This window comes from Halteromyces radiatus (genome assembly GCF_025201355.1).
Source record: "Halteromyces radiatus strain CBS 162.75 chromosome Unknown BX664scaffold_1, whole genome shotgun sequence".
Lineage (NCBI taxonomy): Eukaryota > Fungi > Mucoromycota > Mucoromycetes > Mucorales > Cunninghamellaceae > Halteromyces > Halteromyces radiatus.
This window is the reverse complement of record NW_026251687.1, coordinates 1091954-1104558: the sequence shown is the minus strand read 5'-3', so window position 1 is coordinate 1104558 and position 12605 is coordinate 1091954. Positions and strand designations below refer to the sequence as shown.

Here is a 12605-nt window from a genome sequence, read left to right as displayed (position 1 = left end):
AGTATGCAGATATATGTTTTGGGGAAGATGAATGTAAGTGAATGATAAGGTATGTATATGTCTCCGATCAATCGGCATAGTTTATTTGGCAAGGGAAAAAGCTGATCCGGTCAATTTTTACCATAACAAGTCTGCAAGACCCCGATTACATAAAAAAAAAAGTTTATAACGCCTTTTTTTTTTTTTTTTTACCTTTTTGTTTTCTTCCTTCTTCTTTTTTTCCTTATCTTTTTTTTTTTTTTTTTACCATGGTAGATAGAGGACCTATCTCTTTACCATCTGATACTCCTTCCGATAATTGGTGGCAACGTTTTCAACAATGGTTTGACAAGAAACTTGAAGGTGAACAGGCTCCTTTATTGGCTGACGCTGGTGTATCTAGAAAACGACGTAGAAGAAATATCAAAATTATTATTACATCCATTCTGATTGTGATTGTTTTGGTAATTATCACCATACTTGCTATTGACTGGACTAGAGATGAAGGTAATGGTTTACTTTTTGGAAGTGAAAGAATATAAAATACTTATTATTGTTTTTAGTATCTCCACCCAAAAAACATTCTCCAAGTGATGCTGAAAAGTTGGTGATTAGTTTGCCTTCTGCTGAAAATACACGCGACTTTTTGAAAAAATATACTTCTGAAGCTCATTTGGCCGGTACTCCCAGTGATGAACGACAAGCGGAATGGACTCGTGACAAGTTTGCAGAATTTGGTGTAGAAAGTCGAATTGATACCTATTATCCTTTATTGAATTATCCTATCGCTCACCGTTTGGCCTTGATCTCAGGTCCCAAGCATTTACAATTTGAAGCTACCTTACGTGAAGACCCTGTTGCAGAAGATGAAACAAGTTTGAATCCTGATGTTGTTCCCACTTTTCATGGTATGGAAAAAATGCATTACATTGAAATAAATTCAACTCACTTTTTTTTTTATCTATAGGTTATTCAAAGAATGGTACTGTTACTGGTCCTGTCATTTATGCCAACTACGGTACATTAGAAGATTTCCAATATCTAGTTGATCAAGGTGTCCAAGTTAATGGTACTATTGCTCTTGTACGTTATGGTGGTTCCTTCCGTGGTCTCAAATTGCGTGCTGCTGAAAAATATGGTTGTATTGGTGCTCTTATCTATTCCGATCCTATCGATGATGGACCAATAAACAAAGATCAATGGCCCTTCATCAACCCTGCAAAATCTTACCCTGAGGGACCATGGTAAATAATGAAAGAAATGTTAAAAAAGAGTTGAAGACAAAACTCTAATGGATTTTTGGTTTTTTCTTTTTTTTTTTTTTTTTGGGTGATAGGCGTTCCGAAAGTTCAGCTCAAAGAGGTTCGGTCCAATACTTATCTTTATTAGCTGGTGATCCCCTTACTCCTGGTTATGCTGCTACTAAGGATGCAGATCGTATTGCCCCTGAAGATAGTCCAGGATTGACAAAGATTCCTTCTTTACCGTTATCATGGAAAGATGCATTGCCTTTACTCAAAGCTACTCAAGGACGCGGTGTCAAGGGTGATAAGTCATGGAAAGGTGGATTGGATCAAGTGGATTATTACTCTGGTCCTACCGAAGGTGATGTCATCTTAACTAATCATGTCGACAACAAGATTACTCCTATTTGGAATGTGATTGGCCGTATCAATGGTACCGAAGAACCCGACCGTGCTATTATTCTTGGAAACCATCGTGATGCTTGGGTATACGGTGCTGTTGATCCCTCCTCAGGATCCGCTGCTTTGGTAAACAAAACAAGAAAAACAAGAAATCATCAACTGATCGACTCATACGCAATCTATGTTTCCTTTTTTTTTTTTTTTTTTTTTTTAGTTGGAATCTGTTCGTGTGTTTGGGGAACTTTTGAAAACCGGTTGGCGCCCACGCCGTACCATTATTTTTGCTTCTTGGGATGCTGAAGAATATGGATTAGTTGGATCTACTGAATGGGTGGAAGATAATCGTGATTGGCTCAACAAAGAAGGTACCACTTACATCAATATGGACACTGCTGTTTCTGGTCCTCATTTCGCTGCCAAAGCATCTCCAAGTTTGAATCAACTTTTGTACCAAGTAACCAGCAATGTGAATGATCCTCGTACTGGTGGCTCTGTATATGATGCATGGGCAAATCTTACCAAGGCAGACACTCCCCAGGTGGGTACTCTTGGCTCTGGCTCTGACTTTGTAGGCTTTTTGGATCATATTGGTATTGCTAGTTTAGACCTCAACTTCCATGGTGATTATGGTGTGTATCACAGTAATTATGACAGCTTCCACTGGATGGAAAAGTTTGGTGATCCTACTTTTGAATATCATGCTACAATGGTGCGTATTGCCAGTTCCTTAGTACTCCGACTCTCTGATGATCGTGTGTTGCCCTTCCATCCCATCGACTATGCCAAGGAACTATCAAAATACGTAGACAGCATTGAAGAATACGCTGGTGGAAAGGAATTCGATAGCATCCGAAAAGCTGTGAAAAAATTAAACAAACGCGCACGTCGATTTGAACGTCGTCTGAATCGTCTTCAAGATCGTTTAGAAGAATACAAGGGTGTGGAGGATGATGCTGTGCCAAGTGTGTTAATCTCCCGTGTCAACAAGGCCAACAAACGATTGACTTACTTTGAACGCGGATTCATTGACCCTGAAGGTATCTCTAGTCGTCCTTGGTTCAAGCATGTGGTTTACGCGCCCTCTCTCTGGAAAGGTTATGATTCACAAACATTCCCTGCTATTGCCGAAGCTATTGATGAAAAGGATAATGAACTCTTGGCTCATACTGTGGAACGTGCTGCAAAACAGATTTATGAAGCTACTGAAAAGTTGAAGGCCGATTAGTCGATTGATTTTTTTTTTTTTTTTTGGAATCTCTCTCTGTTGAAATAAAGTATTATCATTATTATTACCTATCTTTCTCTTTATTGTCTTGTGATTACATTGATATTTCAATTTGATATATGATGGATGGATAGTTTAATACAAAAAAAAATGGATTTAGCTGTGCAGAAATATCTTTCCATGATCTGTCTTTATGTTGATCAATTTGTCTCGTCTAGCACCGTAGTGATTCTCAGTTTTTTTTTTTTTTTTGATAGCTCGTATCATCTTGATGATTCCTATTAGCTAGTGTATCCAGTGTTCCTTTTTTTTTTTTTTAGATACAAAGAAAAACATCTATATGTTAGCATGATACTTTTTTCTAGCTACTGAAATCCGTTTCATCGTATAATATAAACAACCTTTATTCAAAAGATATACAATAAAAAAAAGAGAGAGAGAGAGAGAGAGAATATAGAGGGATGGGTAAGAAATATACACTAAATGCTATCTAACTACAAATAGAAGGGAGGAAGGGTAAAAATATATATATAAAAAAAGAAGAAGGGTATACAAAAGTCATAGTATTTCATCCTATTTGACCTTTGTCTTTTCCAACCAAAATCTTGATCAATATACTATTGCTGCTGATATTTTTCATTCAAAGTGGTATCAGTAATATCATGTGTTACTTGTTCATTGATAATTTCGGTATCCTTGGCAGTCATGGTGGTGTCATCATAATTTCCTTCTTCCATAGCATCCAATACCTTGCTTTCATTCTTGCCATCCTTGACAGTGTTGGGTTTCTTCAAGTCGAATTCCTTTTCCAGTGCTTTGTATCCAAGCCAACGATATACTATGGCACTCACCACCCAAGTAACAATAAAGGCTCCTACAATAACGATACCAATCCATTCAAAACTGTCACTGAGAGTGTACCAAAAGCTCCACCATCCATTTTCCAAATTCAATTGTTCCCCAATCAATGAAAAAAATTCAATCAATGCTACTAAACATGCTACCACGACACTAATGGATGTGATGGTCAAGTTGTAATATAGTTTTCGTACAGGATTGATGTAAGCCCATGTATAAGTGAATAACATAAGCATACCATCTAAAGAGTCAATCAATGACATCCCTATGAAACAAGAAAAAAAAACTAGTCAATATTTAAATTACATCTTTTATTTACTTTACCTGAAGCAAATAAGAGAGGTAACAAGATGATCAACCACATATTCATACCCCTAGCACCTTGTACAGCTGTGATGCCCAACAAGATGATTTCAGTCGAAGTATCAAAACCCAATCCAAACAAGAGTCCAAGAGGATACATCTTCCAAGAGGCATTGACAAAACGAAAGACAGGACGGAAAAAACGACCCATGATCCCACTCTTGTTCAAATAATCCTCTATGTCCAATTCTGTGTATACACCTTCTTTCTTAACACGACGAAGAGTCCGAAGTACACCGACCAGTACGATAATGTTCAAAGTGGCAATCAGAACCAAAAAAGCAATAGAGACTGATGTACCAATAATACCTCCAATATTTGAAAAATCATCGATGCCATTGGCCACTGCGTTGGCTGTTGCTGCTACAATCACGGAGACAATAAATACAATGGTAGAATGTCCTAGTGAGAAAAATAAACCAACACTGACCGGATATTGGTTATCATTCAACAGTTTCCGAGTAACATTATCAATAGCCGAAATATGATCTATTATTAAAAAAAAAAAAAAAAAAAAAAAAAAAAAGGTGAGGTTCTTTTGAATCAAAAAAAAAAAAATACCATTACCCCACACTAATCCCCAGAATATGAATGTATTCTATTTTACCTGCATCAACAGCATGACGAAGACCTAGAGTATAAGCCAAAGCACCAGTGCCCACCATAGAAGGGTAAGGTTTATAGACAATAACAGCCACGACCCAAATAACAATATTGACGATGCATAGGAATCCAAATAAAGCCAGAACCTTGGGACGTACTTTATTGGGATCAGGTCCAAAAAATAGTTTGTATATAAATGAATGTTCAGATAAGAATTGTAAAGCCCATTGTTGTAAACGAGTTGGTTGTTCTGGTGACGAAGACATTGTATAAGTGTTAATGGGAAAACTAACAAACAATGTGTAAGATTTGAAAAAAAAAAAAAAAAAAAAAAAAAAAAAAAAAAGCGGAAAGAAAAAAAAAAGGTACTTTCTTATACCTTATATGCTTCAGTGGCTACACCATCTTTCAAAATACCCCTCCATCTTATCTCCGCAATCTGATTGATCCCTCTTAAAAATGAATCATCCTTCTTGCCTATCTTTGATAACATTCACTCTTCAATTATACTATGAGTCTACTCAACCTCTTCTCAAAATTCTCCCTTTTTTTTAGTTAAATTAATAATAAATAAGATTTAGGTTACCACGTTTGATTCAAACATAATATTGATGATGATCATAGTATAAGATCACAGAAGGCGTCAGGATTGAACTACCGCTCCGCGAAAAGTTACAGTGTGAGAAACCAAGAGATAAAGACTGCGTTTTGATAGGGGATCGGGTATTGATCCTATTTGATCTCTTACTTTTTTTTCTCGATATTGTTTTTTTAGTATATTCAGATGCTTCTTTCTCCGAGCAAAAAGGGATGACTATTTTTTTTTTTCGTGTCTATGAAATCAAGAAGGTTTGATCATCCAAAGATCGCTCTTGTTTTTCCTTAAAATAAAAGATCGTTACTTCCTATTGGCTGATGTGGGGAAACCTATACTAATGATTTCATCTTTTAGAAATTCTTTCTTTTTTTTTTTTGCGCGACATCAAAACAAATTCGGTTTCATAAAATGTTTCGCCCTTGAATAGTATCCACTCGGGACTAAAAATGATGGTTACCTAAGAAACTGTATAAATGATCTGTGCGTTTGCATAAAAGTATAAATACAATTTTCTTTTCCTCGGAGGACTGGTTTTCTTTTTTTTTTTTTTTTGACGATGGATGATGATTAAGTGATGAGGATGGCATGATGGTTGAAGATAATAGATGATATGTGATGCATGGCGACTTGATATTTCTTATGATCATAGTGATGAACCTTGCCTTTTTTTTTTTTTTTTTTTGTGATCATCATCATAGTGATGATTTGATGACATTATCAGTTCCATTTTTCCCCTTGTCGAATCTTACCATTAGTATAGGATGAACTGGTTGATGATTGTTTCATATGAGTTATATTTATTTTTTTTAAAGTTCAGAGGTTGTCATTATGCTGTCAATTCAATTGAGAATGCGGGGTTTTCCAATGAATGCAGTAACAGACGGACGTTTATAAAAAAGAGACAGTTCCAGCCTTAAAGTAAGGGCAAACCTTTTTGGTTATCACACAATGACTTTCATATCCCGCTTTTTCTTTGAGTGACCATCATGGAACCTGCATGGTCAATGAGACTAATTTATCATCATCATCATCATCATCATCATCATCATCACCACAGTATCAAAGCAAAATAGGATGATGGAAGTGATATTAGTCGTATCAAATATGTTTTATAAAAGTAACATTTTTTTTTGTCAAAATAGCTATTGTCAACAGAATTGAAATAACATTGAGTTTAAGGTTGATGTATAGAAAGGATTCCTGTCATCATCATACCCTCCCCCCTTCTTTTTTTTTTATGCTTTCACTACATCATCTGGCAGCCCTATCCGTATTTTGTGGGAGGTACTTTTTTTTTCTCCAATAGATTCCAGGTTCCAAAAAAGGAAACAAACTATAAAAGCGTAAAAGATCTTAAACCAGTCGTTATGTTTCTTAGGCTGACATTTTTTTTTCCCTCCTCATGCATATTATTCTTAATTAGATTTGGAGGGAAAGAATCAGAATGGATGCTGTTTCCCGCCAACTTGAATTCATCATCATTAATTTTTTTGGTACAGAATGAAAACTTTTCTCTTATGATTTATTTTTTTTAAAGTAGTGTATCAACTATTTAGGAAAAGATGTTTCAGATAGACGATTAAACTATTAGTATTGAATAAAACAGTTTGTTGACCCAAGAAAAAAAAAAGAAGAGTAGAGAAGAAATAAGGGATGTAGAAGTTAACCCCTTATACATGTGACAGTTTACAAGTGATGATGATGATGATGATGATGAAAGGGGAAGGAAGGAATAAGTGTCCATAAAATGATATGATTCTATAAAAAAAAAAACAAGAATGGGTTTTTTAATGTTGTGATCTTAGCGTTATTTATGAAAATTGATTAACCTTTTTCTCCTTCAAATGGTAAAATATAAAGACTTGAACCAAACTAATGGGTTTGAGGTTGATCAATGCTATTCTTACTTTTGTTTTTTAAAAAAAAAAAAAAAAAATGGGGGGAACACAAAACGAGGATCATAGATATATTGTGCAAAAACGTCCTTGACCATGCCAAATAAAGTAACTCCGATACGGGTAATCGTTACAACATTTTCACACACCATGTCGACAAATCAATGCAAATGGTCATGGGGTCTCCTTTTGATGTATCACAAGGTTGGACAAAAAAAAAAAACGTTCAAAAAAAAAAGGGAGTGATTTAGTCAACTCTTTTTTTTTTTTTTTTTTTTGGGCTCTCGCTCGATTTCTCGGTCTCTTCCTTCAAAAAAAAAAAAAAAAAGGTGTTTACCATTATGTCTACTTGACCAAGCATTTTGTCAACATGAGTGATTGGATTGGTTGACGGAAATTGAAAATTGTTCTATAAATGATTTAACTTCCCCAATTGATATTTCTCTTCCTCTTTCAGTTTTCCATCACTTTTTTTTTCTTTTTTTCTTTTTTTATTTCATTTCTTCTCATTATGCAATCATCAATGGATACGCTTTATTATCACCCAACTTTAACTCATTCTCTTTCTCTGGACAGTGACTTTATGGAACAACCTGATGATCATATTTTGTATGACAAGCAATCAACGTCCCCGCCTTCTACTATGTTTATGAAAAGGTATGTTTTGATATAATCATTTTATAAAATACTCACTTTTGTTTATGTAGATCTTCTCTAAGCAAAGCAGAACGAAGAGCGGAACATAATGCTATTGAACGAGCAAGGCGGGAAAATTTGAATAGCAAATTTCAACAACTGGCAGAATCTTTACCTAACCTTCAAAACTATCGTCGTCCATCCAAAGGTCAAATTGTGGAAAAAGCTTTAGATTGGGTACGACAAAGCATCAGTAAAGAAGATCGATATCAATATCAAATTCATCAATTACAAAGGGAGAACAAACGACTACTGATGCAACTCAATTTACAACAACAGCAACAAGATGGTCAACTCACTCCTCCACCAATCATGTCTCACACTCCACCTCAACAACAACAACAGTTACAACAACAGCTGCAGTTACAACAGCCTATGCAACAACAACAACATCAACAACAACAACAGCAACAACAACAACAACAACAACAACAGCAGCAGCAACAACAACAACAACAACAACAACAACAACAACAACAGCAGCAACAACAGCAACAACAACAACAACAACAACAACAACAGCAACAACAGCAACAACAGCAACAACAATCTGCTTCCTCAGCATCTATGATGGTACCACCCCAATTGGTGACTTCTCCTTATTCAATCGCTTCCAGTTCAAGACGTGGATCAAGTTTTATGGATGATGAAGAAGATCGTGGTGAATTCAATCTTATACCTACCAACGCAGTTGCTATGTCATCAGATCTTTACTTTTATAATGCCTTCTCATCTCCTATGGATGTTACTTCTTCTTGGCCAAAATTCAATCAATCTACTCCTACTATAGTTCATCCTACTGATTTACCTTTTTAAAATTGGTTTTCTTTTACTTTATTATTTTTTTTTTTTACTTTATTTTGTTAGCAACTATCCCATCCCATCATTATCTTTTTCTCATCCTCATTATTTTATTTTGGTTATGCTTTGTGAACGTGTACGCTTATGTGCCCATTTAGTTATTTATTTTTGACTATTCTTTTTATCTACTGTATTTTTTTTTCTCTCTCTCTCTCTTTATCTCTCTTTTTATCATGTTATCATCCCAATTATCTATTTTATTTAGCTTTATGTTATTTTTTTCTCTCTTTTTTTTTTTTTTTTTTTACCATTTATTCATCCCATTTCCTCACCCCTTTTCTTCAAACACACAAAATAATAAAACTCAATCATGTTGAAACCCTTCTACCCTTGCCCTTGCCCTCAAAAAATTAAAGAAAGGATAAAATGAATAATGGCTCCATCATCACGATCATCCATAATTATAGGGATAATCATCATCATAGGGATACTTTTCATCCCAGGGATCATCATTACTATTATTCAATCATCATTACTATTATTCAATCATCATTACTATTATTCAATCATCATTACTATTATTCAATCATCATTACTATTATTCAATCATCATTACTATTATTCAATCATCATTGTTATTATTATTCAATCGTCATTACTATTATTCTATCATCGTTACTATTATTCTATCATCGTTACCATTATTCAATCATCATTACTGTTATTCAATCATCATTACTGTTATTCAATCATCATTGTTATTCTTCAATCATCATTGTTATTCTTCAATCATCATTGTTATTATTATTCAATCATCATCATTCTCATTCAATTACCATAGCATCATAAATTCATCGTTATCAAAAAAAAAAAAAAAAAAAAAAAAAAAAAAAAAAGAGATCATTATTAACTTGAAGTCATCCTCATTAAAGGGATCATTGTTACCCTAGATTCATCACCATTAAAGGGACCATTATCATCATCATAGCAGTAGGAAGAATAGATTTATCTTTAATAATGCCACGGGAACTTCCCTTTCATTATGCGACTCTCTCCTTTTTTCGTTACAATTATCCCTTACATATCACTACAAAAAAAAAAAATATTTGCTTTTGGGAAAAAAAAATAAAAACAATCCTACTCAGCATCCGAAACAACGCCAATAAGACATTGTCAATTGTTGTATGTGCGAATAAAAAGAACAAATAATGTATCATCACCACTTAAGGACCCAAGAAAGAGACGAAAAAAAAAAAAAAGGAAAATCTCTCATCCAAATTTGGTAACCTAGGGAAAAGAAGCTTAACATCAACATCATAAAGAATCACCGATCGTGAATCATTTTACTAGATAAAAAAAAATATGGAAGGGACTGGGTTACAACCCTGGAGTTCGTCTATAAGTTAAGGTGATGATAGAAGTAGGAAACTAAGAAAAAAAAAAAAAAAAGAGTACTTTTTTTGTCCCACCCTGACCATCCATTCTTTACTTGATGCTCGTACTACTCTATGATCGGAGTCCTGCCCAACACTGTCATGCATATGGACTGCTAGACTAATTTCAACCCATACGACCATCACATAGCACGCTCATCCGCACACTTGTTTTGAAATATATTCTATCGCTTAACGTAATGCATTCCTCCTTTTCTAAACATCAAGCTTTTTTTTTCTCTTTGTCATGATGACAGTTAACTCCCCATCGAGCCATATCATCGGTAAAAGGAGATTGTTTTTTATTTCGTAAGTTGATTGCATCTGTATAATTCTGTCAAGATTGAACGCCTGTCAAGCAACATCATGAACATTGATACCCTCTACAATGGATGACATTGATACATCCTATTTAATTAAGGTATGTTGTTAAGAAAGAAATGTGTCACCTTTAGGAATTATCATCCATTCAATCAACCATTCAACCATCCACTCAACCATCCATACAACCATCTATTCAATCATCTATCCATCATAGAATCCAAATCATTGGGTATCGTTGCGTTATTGGTTGTCATTTACCTCGTGATTGTCAAGCCCGTCAAACAAAAGCTCGTCATAGATAACTCGATTGACTAGTCCACTGAAGTAGGCGCACTACATGATAACCTTTTTCGTTCTAAACTATAACCCCTAGACTGAACTTTAAATAACAAGAAAAAAAGAAAAGGGTTTACCCGATTTTTTTTTTTTTTTGAGATTCCCTTTTTTTTCCCTCCTTTTCGACTTGCCTTATTTGTATGCGGTTTTTTTTTTTTATTTATTTATTCATTCATTTCATTATCATCTCATTATTTTAGATCAACCACGTTATTTACACATTGTTACTTCATCTTCATACCCTCGTTTTTCCTTTATATAACTCATCATAATAAATAGATGCAAGACCGTGGTAAAAGATGATGATTAAAATCATGATCGTCTTTCACCCCCTTATTGTAGTTATTAATTATGGCACTTTCTTGTTATTGTTGTTATTGTAGTATTTGTTGTTGTTAATGATTTCAAAATGCCACTTTTATTTCCATATAATAAACTAAACTTAAATTTAGTTTCATTCAACTCCTCAGAAAAAAAAAAAAAAAAAGAAAAGAAAAGAAAAGAAAAAGTCCAAGTCATACCAGAAAAGGAAGATTCATTGTATTTTCGGCTCCTGAGAAGAATATTTCCCATTTTATTTTACTTGATGTCCCTTAAATTGCCATGTCAAGAGAGAGGGAAATGTAAATAAAACGAGGTGGGTTTTTTTTTTTGTCAGGATAAAATGATCAAAAAGAACACTGAAGAAGAAAACCAGTCATCTGCAGGAAAAAAAAAAAAAAGAAACATGAAAAAATGAAGATCGGCCATCGTTCTAAAAAGGAAGGCGGAAATCCTATCAAGTCTGTTTCACAAACAGTGAGAAAAGCATATAAGAGAAGAAAAAAAAAAAGGGGGGTGATAAAATGGATGATTGGGAGATGAATAACTTCTGAATAAGACAGTTAGAACAAGAGAAGTAAGAAGTATTTAGGACATGACATAAAAACAGAAGAAGACGTAAATAAAAAAAAATGACATCGAAGGTATTATTATGGTTACATTCATTTAAGATTCAAGTGGATTAAGAGTCATTCAGAGAAAAAAAAAAAAAAAAAAAAGGAGGGAAGGGAATCTTTTGGATCTAAGGAGTAAAAAGATCTAAGTATCTACAATCTTAATTTCTTTTTTTATTATAAACAATTTGAGAAACATGTAAATGTGCTAATCACTTGGATTTTATTTCAATGGTAAAAGAAATGATATATATCTCTAAACTAATCGCCCTAACAATTATTCATCTTATGTCCAATATCCCAAGTTTCTATCTTCTTTCCTATTCCTAATCAAGTTGTATTCGTCCTTAGAAAAAAAAAGATTCTTGAATTTGATGTTGAATAAACTAACGAAACAAAAAAAAAAAAAAAAAAAAAAAAAGATACAAAAAAAGTTAGTATACAAGAAGTATGTATTTCCCAGAAATACCTTTGATAACCAATGATACATCAATCCTATCTAGTCCCAAATCAAGATATAAACGATGAGATCGTTTCTTTTTCTTTTTTCACTACACATCATGCCTACACCTTGTAACTATACCTTGTCGGAACCCAGTCGATATATTAAATGCGGGGGATAGTCTTCGATTAAGATAACACGTGGGGTATCACTTAGCTCAAAGACAGCCATATACCATATAGACCCTGATAACTAGTCAAGTTTTGTTTTTCTTCTATTCCTATGAATATATAAAGATATTACTACATTTATAGAGCAAAACAAAAGAAAAAGCAATCAGGATGAACATTTTGTACAGAAAGTAGATGATTTCTTCTTATTACCTTGATAAACCAAAAGGTATACAAAGTCGACCCAGCAAAATAGATTCCCTTTCCTTTTTTTTTTTTCTGAGTATACCTTGGCATTCAT

The 12605-nt window shown here is 34.0% G+C and overlaps 3 protein-coding genes across 3 annotated transcripts; 2 read left to right on the top strand and 1 right to left on the bottom strand.

Annotated features, from left to right (window-relative positions):
• The first annotated feature begins 229 nt into the window (after positions 1 to 229).
• Positions 230 to 2926, top strand: BX664DRAFT_319811 (uncharacterized protein). The gene is made up of 5 exons (XM_051543008.1): positions 230 to 486; positions 543 to 887; positions 947 to 1223; positions 1316 to 1751; positions 1840 to 2926. Exons 1-5 carry the CDS (start codon positions 249 to 251, stop codon positions 2848 to 2850), a joined length of 2307 nt encoding a protein of 768 aa, XP_051404445.1. The 5' UTR covers positions 230 to 248; the 3' UTR covers positions 2851 to 2926.
• Positions 2927 to 3467: 541 nt separating this feature from the next.
• Positions 3468 to 4736, bottom strand: BX664DRAFT_253959 (high-affinity nickel-transport protein-domain-containing protein; the record flags this gene model as incomplete). The annotated part of the gene is made up of 3 exons (XM_051540339.1): positions 3468 to 3973; positions 4033 to 4560; positions 4679 to 4736. 3 exons carry the CDS (start codon positions 4734 to 4736, stop codon positions 3468 to 3470), a joined length of 1092 nt encoding a protein of 363 aa, XP_051404444.1.
• A 2754-nt stretch (positions 4737 to 7490) lies between these two features.
• BX664DRAFT_8760 (uncharacterized protein) lies at positions 7491 to 8970 on the top strand. The gene is made up of 3 exons (XM_051549774.1): positions 7491 to 7824; positions 7875 to 8254; positions 8369 to 8970. Exons 1-3 carry the CDS (start codon positions 7679 to 7681, stop codon positions 8677 to 8679), a joined length of 837 nt encoding a protein of 278 aa, XP_051404443.1. The 5' UTR covers positions 7491 to 7678; the 3' UTR covers positions 8680 to 8970.
• The last annotated feature ends 3635 nt before the right edge of the window (positions 8971 to 12605 follow it).